Raw genomic sequence first — 20,398 nt, 5'->3', positions numbered from 1 at the left:
GAATAGAGAACAGCAAGCTGTCCCTGGATAAATAAGGCTGAAGACAGTGGCACGAAGGTGGGGGTGGGTGCAGAGGCGGAGTGTTATTCACATATCACTGTACACTAAAGCACGGGAATATGACAGATGTTATAACAACACTGCCATCCTGAGAAGTACACGTTGCTTTACTGAGTCAGATGAAGAGACAGACTACAGTCCATCTGTGTGAGATCAGTCAGCATGTACTCCTTTAAACGTTCAATGGCACACACACAAAAAAAGCATTCAGTGTAACAAGGTCAAAGACGCTGAAAAGATGTGTTGCTGATAAACATTCTTGACATTTGTCAGTGCAGTGACCACCTAATACTAATTTCTATTCACTGTATCAGGATGAAAGAAGAAATACGAGGTGGATATCTCAGTATCTGAACAAATCAAAGGAAACCACTATCTGCATGTCTGCATGCCATTGGAAGAATTGTGAGAAATTATATTTTTCTCTAATTTCTGAACCAAGCTTTTAAGTGGGAGTCCACACTTCTCTTAAAGGGACAACGAGGAGTTTCTATTTGGTTATAAAAACGTCTCACGTTGATGTGGATGAATCTCCGCTACCCACACTTTTTAATGGCTCCATTTTCAATAAATATATGGTTTTGTCTCTATCGTTATTTTGTTATTATTAGTGGTGGTGGAAATGCTGGTCGAGCCGACCAGCATTTCCTTACTTTCGGTTTCGCAACGAGTCATGAGAATAACGCAGCCGAATCGCCGTTTATGGTCGGAACTACGACGGTATGTGAACCTCTTTGAACCTCTGACTATAATTATTGATGAATGAAAACATGAGTCCGTCTTGCGCCGTCATAAATGTAGTGTGAAAACGCTTCGCTTTTCCAAAACTCCTCGTTGTCCCTTTAATACCCATGTACTGTAAATATCGGAGAAACATCTCTATAGTCCAAACACTGAGATAAGGTCACAGGGACACTCCAGAGCCTCTTACGGAACATCTGTATTTAGAAAAGACATCTCCATCAAAATTAACTAGAAATGGAGCCCAAAACACACATCTGACTGTGACTGTCAGCTCTGCCATTTGCTTTGAAGGTAGCCTGCACATTTCCCATAAGAGAGACTGTGAAAAAAAGAAGCTTCAGGCTTACAATACTGTTCCTTCATGTGTGCCATGCTGCTGTGAGAAGGGGATGAAGCAACAAACACATTTGGCTAAACTATGAAATTTGAACTCTGGATGTATCACTTGCCAGTATGGCCCATGTATCTGTGCCTGTGGTTGCTCCAGCAGACGCAGTAAAAGAGGATGTTAATGAACTGCTGTCACACGTAGGCTGGTGCCTTTGAGGCAGCAGTCAGGATTCTTTCCACGTACTCAGTCTGTTTGCAGTGTGGAGGCTGTGATGTGCTGCCTGACTGCAGAGAGTCGCTCGCGGCCAGACAGGAGGGGACCAACTCAGTACAGGGGGTCCCTGCTGCGGTCCTACTCTCTCACCAGCAGAGCAGTGGCTCAGCTCTGCACACAAGTGTGAGTATGTGTGATTCTACCCCATGAAAGTGTGCCTCATTGTCTGAGATGCATGCTCCCTTATGTTCATATGCATTTGTCAGTCAGAAGCATGTACATGTAACATGGACATATTGAATCTGGAAGCCCTTTAGTTCCCTGTAGATCCTTACTCAGATTAGTGACAAAACTGAGAAGGATAGCGAGGGAAATCCAAGGTATGTGTGAGTGCAATTGTGTGTGTGTGTGTGTGTGTGTGTGTGTGTGTGTGTGTGTGTGTGTGTGTGTGAGTGAGAGAGAGAGAGAGAGAGTCAGTCTACCCGCTGATCTCCCCTGCAATCTGCCACTTCTGCACCCTGGGTAGTGTCAGAATGGTTTCGGCACCCGCTGAGCCACCTGTCACCCTCAGCCCCGAGGCTCACTGCCGGTCCAGCCACCTGACACCGAGGCCCAGCCTAAATTAGATTGCTATCACACAACCAGGACTGGCTCTTCCCCCTACAGGAGGTTTTCTTCTTTCAGCTGACATTGTTACCTTTTTACCTCTCCACACAACTCTTTGGCCATCTCCAAACAGGATTTTACTGCAGGTCTTGCTCTGTATTATTTACGTTTTAAATAAGAATCTTTGCCCGGACATATGTAGGGGTGGGAAATCCCCTTGTCAGTGCAGTTGCTAATGACATTATCACAGGAACTGAGCAAATAGGGTACCCCTTGAAGGGGAATTGGGGGACTCTCTTGTAAGCATGACATCTGGCTCCACCAAACATCTGAGTAAGCAGATTGGCCCTGCAGGCCTGGTGTGACAGCCGACGAGGAAGCTGGGAGATGTGGGAGAACTGATCTGCACAGCTCCGCTGCTCAAGCTGTCACTTTAGCTTGGCTTGGCACAGTTAGATTCTCTGTGGCTCTGAAGCATTAGGCCCACTCTTCTGACTGCCGCTGCCCTGCCGGCACTGAGCCAACTCTTTCATGAGGGAGGTTGATCATCATGCTCACGCTTTCTTTCTTCCTCTCCTACTCCTACGTACTCTCTCAGCAGGCCCTTGGCTTCTCTTTCCTTCTCTTTTTGTCCTCCCCTGTCTCTTTATCATCCTATCCCCACCAGAAGCAACAAATTGGGATCCATTATAATCTGCCATTATTTACTATTCCCTGTTACTGTACAGTACTCTAAGCTAGTTGTGTGCTCTGTCCTTTCCATCTTTGTTCTTCACTAAGTAGGTGTGCAGTGAAGCAGAAGTCACTTTTCCCACCAGGATTCATTTCAACATGTTAGGACATCCACTTGAAAATCCTCAGCCTGACAAGGTAACCTGCTCAGCTGAGGAAAATTGCAGCTGCAGCTGTTTGTCTTTGGAATAAAAACATAACAAGTGTCCTTTTTTTGCGTTTGAAGATATGGATATACATAAAAATACCAATTGGGGACTATTAGGAAATAATCTTCACTATAAACTGTATAGATTTTTAAAATTACTCATCACAGTTTACAGTACACTTGTGTGTGAAAATCTAATATAAAAAAAACTATATTAAACTGTATTAAATTAAACTGGGGAACTGTAGAGCCAGGAGATAAATTAGAGCTCTGTGGTGTATACAAATACAGTACTTTTCCAAATGCTAAACATTTGGCTTTTCAACAAAGATACTGAAAAGATAAAATTATATGGATCTTAGTTAGCAATTCAGAAACCTTAGAGGTCCATATGTTAGGTAAACGCTTAAATAAAAAAGAGTAACCTAAATCCAGCTGAAGGAACATTTTGTAAAACACTCCTCATTATTCTATCCAGGTATTGAAGGGAATGAATTATTTGACTCTGGTAATTACCCACTCACACTCCAATAAGCTGCTTTTGCCTCTAATTTGCTAAAGGTCAAGATGTCCTGTTGGCTCGGTGATCTAAGGACATCCACTGTCTGTAACCATGACTTCCTGGATTTTAGTCATCCCTCCCCTGTGTCCACCTGTACTCTCAGATACTATATTAAGATACTATAAGATATGATACAGTACTATATTGCACTACTACTACTACTACTACTACTACTACCACCATAATTTTTTTTGTATGTTTAATGTTATAAATAGTTCCATATATGTTAATCTTGTTATTTCATCATTTAAGCCCTTATAGCCCTCCAGCCAACCATGAGGTATGGTACTGTGTACCTCCATTTAGTGGAACATTTTAAGTCAGTGACCAGCACAAGAATACATTTTTTGTTGTAGTTATCTTTGCTGTTGTTGCCATGGTCATTTAAGTTTCCACACCCAAACATACAGTATATAGCAGATTTTACTTCTCACTTCTGTACATGAAATACTACTCACTTGTCTGGCCTGCCAGGCACCTGCAGGCGTAAGCGACATTTGTTAGCACTCTGGATCTGTTCTTCTTTGATGCGAATGAGCCTCTGCAGAGCCAGACACCAGTCCTGGGCCACTGTGGTGTTCAGGTTCTTTGATGGAAAAAGACACACAGTTAAAACTTGTTTCTCAGCTGTGGCTTACGGTGGGTCATCTAGCAGAGATACAAGCACATTACATGCATGCTGAGCACAGGAGCCATCCATAAATGTGCTTGCATATTAATATTCTTACACACAAACTGAAAAACAAGAACACATCCACAGACATAAAACTGCAGTATATCATCTGAAGCTATGTGGTTGTGGCATTTTTATCCCCTCAAATGTAACACTGAGTTCACTTCAACACTGGCATCCGTTTTACAATAAAACCTACTCCCTCAAGTGAAATAGAATCAAATCAATTTTCAGAAGTCAATGAGCTGTGCAGAACTATTCCGTCTATTTGTTCGGTGGACAATAATATAACAGGGTGGAAAGTGAAAATCAGTCATTTAGTGTCAGGCCAATATCACTCCTCCTGAGGACATTGTGCTCATTAAGTGCAGGGAGGCAAAGGTGCCACCATTAGCCTGAGAGGCTGCTGATTGCTGCAGTATACCTTCATGGCTGTGTTATGTAGTGTATAGTACTGTTAATGTGTTAGTGGATGGCTGCTGGGAAGCGGCCTGATTTGAATGCTACAGGATGCTAGTTTCTTTTACAACGGAGCAAATGACACCTTTATCTAGCATATCCGAGGGAACATCTCATTCCCACCATTGTGGCACTGTTGATGAGTTGATGGATCAGAGACCATCAATGCTTGACAATCCATGCTTTTAGGAATTAATGATTCAAGAAGCATGTGAGGCTGCGCTTTGATCACATTTGAAACATCTCGAATCCTTTTTCAATTTCTTTACAAGGAATAGCACACAGATTTGCCAATAGTTATCTTTGTACCATCTAAACTTGATCTCTACGTTTGCACTGAATCTACCAATTTAAATTAACTGTGCATACTTCAGTGTTGTCTTTGCTGCCTCTGTGATCCTGCAGTGTGCTGTCAGAACTTGGAAGTAATCATAAGGTAAGCTGCAGTTAACAGGACTCATTCCATATTTCAGATATTTTTTCAGTAAATATCTTGAGATAACTGCCTTATAAATAATTTGTGATGCCGAAAGGAGGAGAGAATAGAATATTTGAAGGTCACTCTGTGGGTGCATTTTTTTAAGAGGCCGATTTGAACCAAGGTTTTTAAAGGAAACCCTTAGAGAACCAAGTTGGCCTGTGTAGGGGTGTGATGAATGTAACAGACTATGACTTTTGTAACTCGGCCTGGAGACTCAGTTGGACTGAGGAGCCCTATGCCTTTCAGCCTACTTTGTTTCAATATATGTTGTATGATACACATTTTCCCTGTGAGACAGTGCGGCCACAGTGAATGTGTAACATAAAGCGACATGTACCTGGTATGTCCCCTGCAACGTGCCCACAAGGAGAGTGACCTCCTCCACCACAGAAAGGTCATGTTGCAGCTCCTGCAGCTCTTGGTACAGTCTTGGAGGGCCCAGTATTGCTTTACCTAAGAGACCATATACAAAAGAAAGAGAGAAAAATCACACATATTTTATCAACAAAGCTTGCATAAAGACAGCAAGGTTACGTGGCATGCAGCCACTTGTAATTACTAGTCAGTTGGATTTTTGTTTTCTCAACTAATAACTAAAAATCTGTCTATGAAACATCAAAAAATAATACTTAAAATGGACATCACAATTTCACAGAGCTCATGGGGATGTCTTCACCGGTGACCGCATGTTTCGGTAACTTTTGACGGTAACACTTTACAATAAGGGTCCCTTAATTAACGTTAGTGCATTATTAAGCATTAATATATAAACTAATGTGTTAAATTACAGTAATGCTGAGTATGCATACATAATGATAACTAATTACATTATTCAACTTTTATTATTACTTAATAATGTATTAACTAACTTTGAGTAGTAAACATTAATCAACTGCTTACTAATAAACTACACCTAATCTTAAGTAATACATAATAATGATTGTTAATATATCTGTAAACAGTTAATTAATGCTTAATAATGTACTAACTAATGTTAATTAAGGGACCCTTATTGTAAAGTGTTACCCATTTGACTCAACAGTCCCACAACCAGAAGTATTTAATACACTTTGCACAAGATACACTGAGGTTCAAGGTTAAAGTTTCGTCATTGCACCTGAGAACTTTAGCGCCAGCTGGAACTCTGGCACTAATAAAAGAAGTTTGATGTGTGGATGGATCGATCTTCATTATTTGTTGAACAACACCAGAGTGAATTTATGAGTAAAAAAATTAGGTGGAGAAACTGTTATTTGGAGCTATGATGCCCTTTTGCTGGCCAAAAGGAATGCGGGTGTCTCATTAGACACAAAATTCAGCATCGATTTGCGGCCTGCTACCTTCAAATCTCTCTCTCCTACTACCGCAAATCGATAGCTGTGTCTCCTCCTGTCTGCCATCCTCCCCTGGCCCACATCTAGCCAACAGCAGCCTCCATGAGAGCTGCCTAATTAAATTCTGCAGGTAGATTTTGCTTTAGAGCTGTCCTGCACTGTCAGTGCTGCCACATAATAAAAGAAGCACAGGAGCTGAGCCGGTAGGCGGGTTTAGTGAGGCATGCTCCTCCAAGGGGACCTGCTACCTTTTGTCTATCCAAGTGCATAAATGGAGTGAGAGTAAAGCCATAAGAGGAAAGGGAGAGAGAAAGAGGGGGTGGGTGGGCTGAGATTGTTCATTTAAAAAGCTCCCATTGTAGCTTTTGGGGTTTAATGGGATCTTTGACCAGGCAGCCAGTGACATCTGTCATCTGAGCAAGGAAATCAATAGGTGAGGCATTTGAATATAAAGGGGTGTGCTGCGAGCTGCAAGAACAATGTCTGCGTGTCCTCTCCAGAGAGATTGCTTGGACCTATGTTCAGGTTCGTCAAGTCCTCCGAGGCCTGCTGTTGGCTACAGCCCGAGAGGTGAATGTGCTGAGTTGTAATCCAGCGTAATCCCGTTGGTGAGGCAGGATATGGTTTTCACACTCAGACATGGCTATCCACACCGGCCGCCAGGCACGTAGCTCACTGGTATGGAAGGCCAGAGCCCAGAGGGGTCCGTCCCTGCTTTCCCTGGAATAAGTCAGCGATCTAGCACTCAGCTGCTGTGCCAGTGATGCTAGCCAGTGGATTTAAAGACAATGCAGCCTCCATACCTGTATCAAAAACCCTTGACTGATCCACAGCCAAAGTCCAAAAAACTGTGCTCCTGACAGCAGGTCAAAAGAGAAGCAGCAATAAGACAGGTATAATGGGGATATAAGAAGGGTAAGACAGCATAAGAGTAAAGAACTGGCACAAGAAGAACAAACAGCACATATATTGGTGGGCTGTCAAGTGTGGTAGGTACAGACAGCGAGAGCAACAGCCTGACAGAAACACAGGCGGACAGTGGGGAAGAGACAGACAGGCCTGGATTTCCCTAAAGGACAGTTTTCTTCAGTAAAGGACACCACAGCCTGCAGAAGATGAAAAATGACTCTATTTTGAGTCATGCTGAGGAAGCACAAGATTTAGACTACACACCCCACCCAATGACATCACAGGGGTTGGAACTATAAATAGATGGGATAGCCCGCCTGAATGAAAATTTAGGGAACAACAGATGTTCACATAGGTGACTGAGGGTGACCGCACCATGTGAAGAGGGTGAAAAAAAAAAACTGAGAAAGTCAGGCATGACATTTGCAGAGTTATATGCAGGAAAAGGAAGAGAGACAGGTGCATTGACAGCTAACCTTAAATGATCCCCAAACCTTGCAGCAAAGTATGTGAGTAGCTATACGAGTATACACTACCTGAAGAACAGTGAAAACTTAATCCAGTGAGAATCTAAACCAGCTCTCAAAGCAGTAGCTGCTTGCTGAGCATGACACAGGAGGCTCTGTAGAAGGCACCATTAATATTTAAGTCATGGAGCTGCAACTTTAAAAAGCCTGTACCATTACATCCTGATAAGGTTTTGTATCTCCCTTTTCCCATGGCACATTTATCAGGGATCTCGTCAAGCTCTGTATACACCAGAGTTTTGTGAGGGGTGGTGGGAGAACTAGTGTTTCAACCACTGATTCCTATCTACTACTACTGGCTCTCTAATTGGGCCTGGAAAGGGAGGGAATAATCTCTGCAGATTGATGACTCCACTCTGGATGTGTTTGTGGTCTATCAGAGAGTGAAATGAGACGGTGGGGACGATGCTGCAGGGGGCCCTCTACCACCATATATCTCTCCAAGATAAAACACCCCAGGCACATGGGAACAAGTGACCGTCATGACTATCCTCCTCGCAAACACATCCTCAATCAGAGTGACAAGCAGCAAGACCCCCAGCCCGTATTCCTAAAGATTCTGAGAATCCCCTCAGAGAACTCCTAAAAAAAATATTCTCTGAGAACTCTGAGCACGGAATGGACAGAAACTCCTATCTTAGTGAGGAGGTGTGGTTGACCCCCGTTGCTAGGTATGAGTCATCATTTCAAAAGCTGTGATTGGTTGACCCTAAAAGCTAGAAAAAATATATACTTTTGGTGATAATGGGCAAAGGATGGACCCTCAAATCGATAAACTTGACCATAGAATCTAATCTTATGAAGTGGAATTATAAATAATATTTCACATAAAAGAAAATATATTAAATGAATAGTAAGCTATACTTTAAAATTATCCTACAAAATGTGTGAAAACTTAGGCCCACTTGCACAGTATTCACATAGTGATAGTTATATTTATTTGCTTATATTAATTGCCATGCTGGTCATTTTTGCACTTTCAACTTAACTTAACTCAACATTTCAACTCAATTTGGTATTAACGAGGGTAAAATGGCTCAGCTTTCATCAATGTCTGTGATTGCTGACCGGCCTATAAGAAGCAGTGTTGGTTGGCTTTCATTTCGGGTAGTATTTTATTGTGGCGTTGGGTTAGAGAAGTAAGTGCATCTCTAAGGAGATCAACCACAAACATGATTCCTGCACGATCCAATCTGTAGCGTTTCATTAATTCACTGTCATCCAGTGTTTGGAGAATATCTCTCCTGCCTCTTCCGTCCGCCATTTTGTCCTCTGCTTAGGGAACTCCTAAGTCCTCTTCCTTGCTCTAAACAGATCTCACCTTAGGAGCTCTCTTAGGATTCTTTAGGAATAGCTTTTATCTTTATCTACTTAGAATTTGGCCACTAGGAGAAACTCCTTGCACTAAGAATTTTTAGGAATACAGCACCAAACAGAACTGGATTAGCCTTGCTGAGTCAGAGAAAGGTGCTGAAGCTAGTCAAGTTAGTCCTAGTGATGAGATGAGCTGTATGACATGGGGAGAAAGGTGTGAGATCTGGTACACTTTTGTTTTGTTTTTTTTACCTGAAGAGCAGATAGCACTTGGACGCTTAGTACCACTCTGCTGAATGAAGGTGTCTTTGCTCTGAGCGCCCTCTTGCCCCACCTCTACAACTTGCACCTGTTGTAAGGGGGCGCTCCACTTCATGGTGTACCTGGGGCCAACGGGGACTAGGCTGCTGATATCTGGCGGCCCCCTGGTGGAGATAAGACAAAAAAAAAAACTTAAAGGTGGAATTTTAGAAAGAAAATAACCTGAGAGAAATCCCCACCCTACTGGCAACCTGCTAAGAGCACTATACCCTGCACTCCATAGGAGGAGACACTCTCTGAATTGTCAAGAAGAAGATTTAGGTGTTGGAACTGGAATCTGTATGATCACACGTGTTTCCTACCAGAACTGTACCCCTGGCTGTGCTGGGATGAGTTCATTGCTATTCATGTATTCCTGTAATCACACAGATAATCAACATTGTGATCGGTCTGTCAAGATCCTGGAGGGCAGACGAAGTCAACTTCGGGACACTTGAGTTGAATGAGACGTAGAGCGATAATTACTTTGAAGGGTGAACAAGAGCGCTTTAAGCAACATCGATGACAGGAAGGAAAACAGACGAAATCCTTTTCCTGTTTACTTCTCTCAAGAGAGGGAGCGAACGAGAGAGAGAGAAAGTGAAAGAGAGCGATGTGATCAATGTTGTTGTCACAGAAAATAAATTGGAATGAAACCAAAAAATGTTTTATGTCAGTAATCTAGGACTTCTGTAGCTGTAGTTAGGCATTCTACCATTTGTTTAAAGCTGATAAAGCTGCTGCAACTCCTGATAGTGCCGAAAACCCCTAGCAGCTATTTCTCTTTGCTATGCAGTTTGCCAAAATATCCTTGCAAAACCTAGGGCATCACATTAGAGCCCGATGTCACCTAATAGCTATTTCTCCCAACTGTGCAGTTTTCCTTAAAAAACTTACATACAATTTCATGCTAGCACTACGCATTAGCAAAGTATTCTTGAATGAAAAGCCATATGGCGTCACTTAGCTCTACAAGAGGGACTTACTTGACATTTATATTGGCACAGATGAGTACATCATCAAAGAGGAAGACCTTTCTCTCCTTTGACTTCAGGACTTGTCCCCGGTCGCCATACACAGTCTCAATAAGCGTCTCACAGAGGACCAGTGACCCCTGCTCCAAGTTCAGTTGCTATAAGGGACACAGAAATCAGATCAGAGGCACAGGAGACAGCATCACAAAGGACCAGGACTCAAGAGTTCAATGCCTGAAGGACAGAAAAATCAGGCTTGGAGGATCACATGTCTCATCAGGGATTACCCATAAAACCATGCTGTTGAAGGTCATTTAATGTGTGGTTACATGAAGACAGAGACAGCACATGCGTGACTGTTCATTCGGTGGCTCACGCTCCTTCTCTGTCTTTGTTGTGCACGCATGTGATAAGAGAGGCAACCTTCAGTTCAGTGGAGCTGCCAGAAACTTTTATTGGCATGTTTTAAACAAATACATCCAACACATTTTTTCAGATCATTCTTAGTCTATTTGTCTGTGTCGTGCCATCCACCATACCACCACCTCAGAACCTAGACTCACTGAAGTGGGAGACACAATATTTTCCACTGTATTGGAGCAAACACATTGGGATGGAAATACATTAACAGTTTGCAGCATGCATACCTTTACACACACACACATAGTTAAAGAATCTGAACAGAAACAGATGCAATTTGTGCTACAGTATGTTGCCACATGCTGGGCTTTCCAGTCTTCCATATGTTTGGCAAAAGGAAATAGCAACAGAAAGCTTTTTTAACACTTTGGTCAAGCTCTGTTTATGACTGACTCAAGACTTTTAGTTGTATGCATACTGTGCCAATTTAATTCAGGGTCATAACAAATTAAACAACTTAAGTTGATCTACCACACTTCAAGCAGCAGGTTAAGTCAAAGTAAGGAGTCCACATCCTGATATCTGATGTTGATGTTGGTTCAAGAGACACAGATTTAAGTGAACAATGAATCACGCTGCTGTGTCCATTCTACAACCTGCAGTGCAGTAATGTCTCTGTCCTATCTGCAGCCAATCTGTGGCTGCTTTTGGCTGTGGCTCAGACAGCACACAGGATGAATCATTAGACTGACTAGGACTGATGTTTGATGGCTACAAAAACCATACAGCTCCCTCAAGAGGTGGGCCGCAATAAGAATACAGTACATCCTTAAAAGTCTTCAAGCATCAATTGGCACAGAGGGCATTGCACCATGTACATGTGAGTCTGAGTGCAAACATGTGCGTGTGCATGTGTAGAAAGCCCACTCTCTCTTCCATTGTTATCTGCCCTATTCTGGCGACTTAGACACTTTGAGACAAAGAATGAATATTTCATTGGATGGTTATGGGGGCAATAGAGTAGACTGTTTCCTATTGGAATTCTGCAGTGTCACCGCAGCAAATGGAATTCTGTGTGGAGTGGGGGAGATTGGCCGAATCAGCTCATCTCAGAGTCCTAGAAAGCAAGGGCTGATAGAGAGAAAAAAAAAAAGGGAGAGGGTGAGAGAGGACAGACAAAGATGCAGCTACACAAGAGAAAGAGAAGAAGAGTGTATAAGTGGAGTGGGAAGGTAAGCAAGGGAGTGCAAGTGGAGAATAGAGGGGAGGCAAAGTGGAGAGCAAGAGGAAGCGGGAGAGAGACAGGGTGAAAGAGATAGCTCTCTTACAGTTTCCAATTAAATGTCTCATTTACCCCCTAATTCTTCTTATTCAGAGCAGCATTTGTTCAGATTTGCAGCGGCAGGACTGTAATTTCAGTGTGGTAATGGAGAGGCAACGCCTCTGCCATTGCATTTGGTACTGTTTAGGGAGGATAATGGGCATCATTTCTAGGAGATAATTTCTCTAAATAAAAATGCCTCCCTAGATTAATGTGCAAGAAAGTGATATAAGCGATTGCTATATACTAGTTTTAATTCATAGGTGTTTGGCTCACAGTGATAACAACATAGAGGAGCTAAAAGGCTCAGAGCCTGGCTTACAGTTGATTTGATTGGAGCATGGGAGCGTGTGCATGTGCATGTGGGAGGGAGGGGGAGCGCGTGTGTATCCAGTCACCTTACTGAGCAGGCGATCACTGACGCTGCGGGCTAGTTGTTGAGTTTCTGTAATCTGGTCAGCTACTCGCTTCTGTTCATTCAGCTTCTCAGCCAGCATCTCCAGCTCTGTCAGAGCCAGCTGCAGCGGCAGACGGTCCACGTGGCCCTTCGGTGTGTTCTTAAGCATGTCCTAGAAAAGGTTACAAGGAAAGTTTGAGGTAAAGAAGTTAGAAAACACACACCACCCTCTATGTGATAATACCTTTCTCTGTATCTTGCAATGTGCTGAATTAAAACAAAATAATGTGTTGTTTTTTTCTTGTTGTTGTCTTGACCCTCAACTTCACATCGGGGTCAAATACTCTGTTTAAGTTGAGCTGTGTGTTTGTCACACGTTTTCAAGGATTTAGGTTACACCATACTGAGTCAACAATGGTTTAAATTTTTAAAGCTCATTGTATCCAGAATTTAAAAAAAAGAAAAAGAAAACTCCAAATGATCAAAGTTCATATGAGAAAAGTTGGGGTAACAAATCTTTGTTTGTCCTGCATCTCTGACTTGTTGAAAGCTTGGTGTTATCTTGATATGCAACTCAGATGTTCCTCAATGCCTTGAGCTCTAGTTCGCTATAATGTATGATTTAATACATACACTTCCTCTTTGGAGTACTGAGTTTAGGCTAGAAGAAAATGCCTGATTCACATTCATAACTTATCTTTTGAATTCATGGATAATCAATGCCTACTGAGGGATGAAATGAGCTGCTGCAGATCCAGCAAGTCAAGCTCAAATCCAAATCTTTGCACAGAATAGAAAGTGGAGGAGCTGGGATGTAAAGCCAGCACTATGAAAAACTGATGGGGCTAGCTACTTTTCAAGCTCTGGCAAACCCCGATGTAAAGTACAGTATGTAAGGTACAACTTCTTGTTCTCTGGATAAGTTAAAATCTATAATCGATTCTGTGGCCTTGCAGCATTGCATCTTTATTAGTGCATGTACCGCTAAATCATTACTTTGACTCAAGTTTTTCACATTGGTGAGTAAGACTTGAACAGATTCCTTTAATTAATACACATTAAATCACTAGCCCTGTACAAACAACAGTTGTTTACCTGCAGGAGCAATATGAACTGAGGGAATCGTTGAATGGGTTTCACCATTAAGCCATACAGGGTGATCCGGTCAACACTATTTGCCTGCTTTTTCTGAAAACAAAAAAAAAAGAATTAAAACAGAACATGCAGTTGGGAAAACATTTTAGTCTATAAAGACCATTAGAAGGAAACTAAACTATTCCTACTTCAAGAGAAGCTTAGCATAATGCTCTAGTCTACGGGCCAGGAGTAGGAGTGTGAGTGGGTGAATAAGATTTGAAAATCAGGGTTTAGCAGTCGTAGGAGAGTATGAAAGCGGAGATTTGATGAGTGTATACGTCTAATGTATTACTGTGGGTGTAGGTCAGGAAAAGATATTGTTCCGGTGCAGTGTCAAGACTGGATATATTTCAAAGATGGTACTGTATGGTAGTAAAGGCTGGATTGGATCAACTGTGAGGTAGAAATGCAAAAAGGAAATGTAATGTGTAATGGGTGGATACACATGCATATACAGTATACACGCACACACATTTGTTCCAGAAACATTACTGTTGTGACATACTCCGGAATTAAATGCAGTTTTATTTTAGTGAGTATACCTTTCTCCTTAGACTTCAGAAACTTTTGTTCTTTTTAAGATGGCACGTACTGTAGATGAGTCATTTGTGAATACATTTATACTATATTATAAATTGGATTGGTATTGATGTTCTGATATGAAAAGACCCAAACCCTGTGTTTACCAGGCACTTTATGATGCCGTCTGGTAAAATTCACAAATATATGTGAGCTTATCTGATGGTACCAGCTGAATGAATTATGAATACCTTTTATTTTTCTGGTCATCATAGTCACATTATTGAACCACCAGTCACTGTCACATCCAATATTATTACATACTGGATAAGATCAACTTCAAATAATAAACTTTACACAATTTTTTATGCGAAATCATTATTACACTTCAACAAATTAATAAGTTAGGATTAGGACATTGATTTATGTCCTCAACAAGATAGGCAAGGCAAGGCAAGTTTATTTGGATAGCCCTTTTTTACAATCAGTTAGTCTCTAAAGGCTTTACATAGCACTATAAAAACAGATCATACCTTCACTCACTAAACTGTCAGTAACACTGAAGATCACTGTTTCTTGTTCATTTGAGACAGTCCAAGACTGCTCCAAGTGAACAGGCATTAAGATGAAGCCCCCTGGTAACTCCAGGACAACAACACTAAACTAGAAAATTTCCTCTCGGGAAATTTTGAATGGGCCACGGGAGCTACTGCGGGTTGTGCCATCTCTGTCAACATGGGAATCAAACCCACGATCTTAAGGTCAAGACAGAGCTGATCAGACAGACACATGATCATCTTTCTATAAGCACTGATGTGGAGGAGCTGTAACCACATTAGGTTAACTGTGTGTGTGTGTGTGTGTGTGTGTGTGTGTGTGTGTGTGTGTGTGTGTGTGTGTGTGTGTGTGTGACTGTAATCACATGAAGCTGGCTCTAGAGTCTGTGTGTGTGTGTGTGTGACTGACTTGACACATAGTTAGTTAGTAGCTGCATCCTGTGTCAGTCTGATTTAGCTGTGTCTGTGTTTATAAACATTTAAACGAGCGCCAGGTGGATTGTTTATGAAGTTAACGAGCTCTGGCCTGAGGATCAAAGAGGTTACCACGGCGATAGGGGCCCCCGCAGGCTGAGACAGACAGAAACGTGGAGAAAAACAGCCATTTTCTGCCTCTAAACCGGCCTCACAATTAGGCCTAGCATGAGAAAACGGTAACTCCTATCAGAACAAAACACAGATCAACGTTGCTCTAAGGACTTACTGAAAATTTCGGTACGATTTGGTGTTTCTACAGTAAATATTTTGGCGACGCTGGCAGTTTTAAAACATCAGGCCGTTCTGCTCCTCTCAGAAAATATTTGTATTGGACTCAATGAGGAGCAGGGACAGACGTGGCCGCACTCAGAGGCTGATTCTGTCAATTCTGTAAGTCTCTCTGATATTTTGAGCACATGACATGAGAGATAACAAGTTTGTCTTACAAATTCTGAAAAAATTATGTCTGTAGAGTGTAAATTGTGGCCGTGGTGGCAATTTATCCAGAAAAAATACAGAATTTTTCTTCACTCTCTCCCACTCTAACCGATGATGTCACGCACTCTGACACGAACATTCCATGCAATACACACCCATTATAAACTCATAATTTCTCCAAAAATGATCATGGTCATTGATCAGGGATTGATCAAAAACTATATGACCTATCAAAACGTGGAGTAATACGACAATACACAAGACTTGTGTCTACTGTTTAAAGTTTAAATGGAGTCTCTAGGTGAAAGTATGCCTGAGCAGTAGACGTTTGTTAAACTCCAATGATTGGTCTTTTTCGCTCTTTTTTTTTCGCCCGTCCCATTGACTTACATGCAAATTTTTTGCGCAGTTTTTCGCGACTACGTCGCGAAAAATTCGTAAACTGTTGAGAAAAGTAATAGCACCCCGATCCCGATCAAACCGCACGTTTTGATATATAATTTGTCCTGCAACTCGAAGAGTTGCAGGACTAGTAGCGAATCGAAAATCGTCCGGAAGTGGAAAAATAACTAGAAAATTTCCTCTCGGGAAATTTTGAATGGGCCGCGGGGCTACTGCCGATTTTGCCATCTCTGTCAACAAGGGAATCAAACCCACGATCTTAAGCGCAAGACAGAGCTGATCAGACAGACACATGATCATCTTTCTATGGGGTCATCCCTATGTTCCCACAGCCCTATGTTCCCTCAGCCCTATGTTCCCTCATTTCTAACTTTTGTCGTCACTGAAAATTAGGCCCTATGTTCCCTCAGCCCTATGTTCCCTCATTTCTAACTTTTGTTGTCACTGAAAATTAGGCCCTATTCCCACAGCCCTTTGGTCCCACCATTGGTTGGGTTTAGGCAATGAAGAAAGGAGTTGGTTAAGTTTAGTAAAAAGACCAGGTAGAGGCTAGACAGGCCAGATAGACAGAGTCCAGATAGGTAGAGAGAGTCCAGAGGGAACATAGGGCTGAGGGAACATAGGGCTGAGGGAACATAGGGCTGAGGGAACATAGGCACGTATGTGTGTGTGTGTGTGTGTGTGTGTGTGTGTGTGTGTGTGTGTGTGTGTGTGTGTGTGTGTGTGTGTGACACCAACAAGGTTTAACTTTAAAACCAGATTAAATCATGGTTTAAGTTTAAATTCTGTTGCACGTTAACTGTGTTTTAATCACATGAAGGTGTGTGTGTGTTTGTGTGTGTGTGTGTGTGACTGTAATCACATGAAGCTGGCTCTAGAGTCTGTGTGTGTGTGTGTGTGTGTGTGTGTGTGTGAGACTGTAATCACATGAAGCTGGCTCTAGAGTCTGTGTGTGTGTGTGTGACTGACTTGACACATAGTTAGTTAGTAGCTGCATCCTGTGTCAGTCTGATTTAGCTGTGTCTGTGTTTATAAACATTTAAACGAGCGCCAGGTGGATTGTTTATGAAGTTAACGAGCTCTGGCCTGAGGATCAAAGAGGTTACCACGGCGATAGGGGCCCCCGCAGGCTGAGGCAGGCAGAAACGTGGAGAAAAAGAGCCATTTTCTGCCTCTAAACCGGTCTCACAATTAGGCTTAGCATGACAAAACGGTAACTCCTATCAGAACAAAACACAGATCAACGTTGCTCTAAGGACTTACTGAAAATTTCGGTACGATTTGGTGTTTCTACAGTAAATATTTTGGCGACGCTGGCAGTTTTAAAACATCAGGCCGTTCTGCTCCTCTCAGAAAATATTTGTATTGGACTCAATGAGGAGCAGAGACAGACGTGGCTGCACTCAGAGGCTGATTCTGTCAATTCTGTAAGTCTCTCTGATATTTTGAGCACATGACATGAGAGATAACAAGTTTGTCTTACAAATTCTGAAAAAATTATGTCTGTAGAGTGTAAATTGTGGCCGTGGTCACAGTTTATCCAGAAAAAATACAGAATGTTTCTTCACTCTCTCCCACTCTAACCGATGATGTCACGCACTCTGACACGAACATTCCATGCAATACACACCCATTATAAACTCATAATTTCTCCAAAAATGATCATGGTCATTGATCAGGGATTGATCAAAAACTATATGACCTATCAAAACGTGGAGTAATACGACAATACACAAGACTTGTGTCTACTGTTTAAAGTTTAAATGGAGTCTCTAGGTGAAAGTATGCCTGAGCAGTAGACGTTTGTTAAACTCCAATGATTGGTCTTTTTCGCTCTTTTTTTTTCGCCCGTCCCATTGACTTACATGCAAAATTTTGCGTAGTTTTTCGCGACATACGTCGCGAAAAATTCGTACACTGTTGAGAAAAGTAATAGCACACCGATCCCGATCAAGACGCACGTTTTGATATATAATTTGGCCTGCAACTCTTCGAGTTGCAGGACTAGTAGCGAATCGAAAATCGTCCGGAAGAGGACGAAGAATAACTAGAAAATGCATTTCCTGAAGGAAATACGGGTGAATGCTGGAAGCTGGAAGCTGAATGAGCTGAATAAATTGTTGAAACTATGCTGAATTAAGTTAAGAAACTGCTGAAGAAATCTTGAAGAGATTAAACAATATATGAAGAGTATGTAATGGTTTGAAATTACTTGAATTGTTGAAGATCAGTATGAAGAAATTGAAAGTCTGAAGTCTACTCAGATTTACTTAAAACTGACAGTTTGAAAACATTTTTGAACCATTACTAATGTAGATTAAACAATATCTGAATAGTAAAAGTAGAAGATGAAAGATGGAGGATGTATGAAATGGGTGGTAATTACTTGAATTAATGAAGAATAGTATGAATGAATTGAAAAGCTTGAGTCTACTCAAACAAGTTTAAAACTGGTGGCTTGAAAACATTGTTGAACCATCACTAATATATGAAAGAATATCTGAGGAATAAAAGTAAAATAATATAGAAGTTGTTACAATCCTTTAAAGGTAAGGATAAGTTAGAATAACTACATCATATCTGAAGGCTAAAAGTCGAGCATGTAAGAGTAGAAGGGTTGAAATCTGAAATACGTGAGAAAAGATTAAAAAGTAAAACTTATAAGAAGGACGTTGAATTTGTATGAAATGTTTGGAAAATTGCTTGAATTTTTGAAGATTGGTGTGAAAAAATTAACATTTCAGTCTATTCAAATGAATAAATATATTAACAGCTTGAAAGCATTTGTTGAACAAATATAAATAAAGATGAAGCAATACCCGAAGAGTATAACTTGTAAGCAGGAGGCTGAATGATATGGAATGGATGCATTTGTTGTTATTTAAAACAGTTAGAATTTTTTTTTTGAACCATTACTAATATAGATGAAACAATATCTGAAGTGTAAAAGTAGAATAATATAGAAGTAGTTACAATCCGTTAAAGGGCAGAATAACTACAACATATCTGAAGGGTAAAAGTTAAACATGTTAATAAAAAGTTTGAGGAAAATGTAGAAATCCTGCATCTTTATAGTTTAACAGTTGAATGGTTGAAATCTGAAAAAGGTGAGAAAAAAATTAAAAAGAAGAACTTAGGCTATAAGAAGGATGTTGGAAAATTGCTTGCATTTTTGAAGATTGGTGTGGAAAAAATAGGTCTACTCAAATGAATAAATATATTAAGAGCTTGAAAGTATTTGTTGAACAAATATGTATAAAAATGAAGCAATACCTGAAGTGTATAACTTGTAAGCAAGAGACTGAATGATAGGGAATGGATGCAAATCCCAGAATTGTTTAAGTGTAAAAAATAGTGTGAAAATATAAATTTATAAATGAAAAATATGAAACTCCTTACATGGTTGAGAAATGGCCTGAATTGTTGGAATTAATGAGGAAAAAGTCCAAGTCGTTCAAAGTAAAATGTAAGGATTGAAGGTGGAAAAGTCTAAAGTCAGGACATGAAGAAGCTCCAAATCCTGAAATCTCCATTACAAGAATAAACTGAAATGTATGTAAGAGAAATAAATTATTAGAGATGTTTAAAAATTCCCCTCAAAGATATGAACTCATTTAGAGGCTGATTATGAGCTGTAAGCCAGTGTGTCTCTGTGTCTGTGTGTCTATCTGTCTGTGTGTGTGTGTGTGTGTCTCTCTCTCTCTGTCTGCACCACACAGAGCAGAGCAGTGAGATTTGAGCTCTGTGCAGCTCCGAACAACAGCCTCTGAAAAGAGAACCGTACCTCTTACCAGAATGTGGTCATGACTATCGGGGCAAGGAGACCTTCCTGAGCGAGCCAATGTGCATTAAATGTTTGTAGGGCAAAAACTTTTCTCACCGTCGCAAGAAATATAAGGAGGTCATTTCTGCTTTTCTCAGAAAATCTGCTCCTACTTTACAATGTGAGTCAATGAGAGGAAGAGAGGGAACTGGCTGCACTTAGAGGCTCCCAGTTTAAATTCTGTTAGCCTCTCTGCGTTTTCGAGCACACTGTGAGACACAGGACAAGTTTGTCTACCAAAGTGGGGGAAAATTATGTGTCTAGAAAGAAATTTGTGGCCGTGGTGACAGGATAGAGAGCAAAGTGTCAGAGGATTTTTAGACTCTCTGTCACTCTAGCTGATGTCATCACCACTCTAGCTCTGAAAATTCCGTGCCATTGACTTGCATGTTAAATTTGAATTTTGTCAAAAAATGATCATGAACAGTTGAAGGGTACTGATCAATAACGGTAGAAGATATGAAAAAGTTGAATGTACCGTGAATACTTGAAAGTTTTGTGAACGTTTTAAAAGTGGAATGAAGTCTGTAGGTGAAAGTATGTTGAAGCAGTTGAAGTTCAAAGAAGGAGAAGATTTTAAGAGTTTGAAGAACATTTCAA

At 41.1% G+C, this 20,398-nt stretch overlaps 1 protein-coding gene across 4 annotated transcripts in view; it reads right to left on the bottom strand.

Moving 5' to 3' along the window:
* The window catches only part of arhgef10la (Rho guanine nucleotide exchange factor (GEF) 10-like a), a 128,507-nt gene that overhangs the window by 61,366 nt on the left and 46,743 nt on the right, over positions 1–20,398 (bottom strand). For all 4 annotated transcript variants that reach the window (XM_085777776.1, XM_085777773.1, XM_085777775.1 and 1 more), the window contains 6 exons: positions 13,541–13,633; positions 12,447–12,617; positions 10,380–10,525; positions 9,346–9,518; positions 5,347–5,462; positions 3,855–3,982 (listed from right to left, as the gene is read on the bottom strand). In XM_085777776.1, the coding sequence (XP_085633902.1) occupies positions 3,855–3,982; positions 5,347–5,462; positions 9,346–9,518; positions 10,380–10,525; positions 12,447–12,617; positions 13,541–13,633 (827 nt within the window). The remainder of the gene's footprint in view (positions 1–3,854; positions 3,983–5,346; positions 5,463–9,345; positions 9,519–10,379; positions 10,526–12,446; positions 12,618–13,540; positions 13,634–20,398) is intronic.

This window comes from Trachurus japonicus, chromosome 5 (genome assembly GCF_045865225.1).
Source record: "Trachurus japonicus isolate A0001 chromosome 5, Traja_1.0".
Taxonomy (NCBI): Eukaryota; Metazoa; Chordata; class Actinopteri; order Carangiformes; family Carangidae; genus Trachurus; species Trachurus japonicus.
This window is presented reverse-complemented; position numbering and strand designations above follow the sequence as displayed.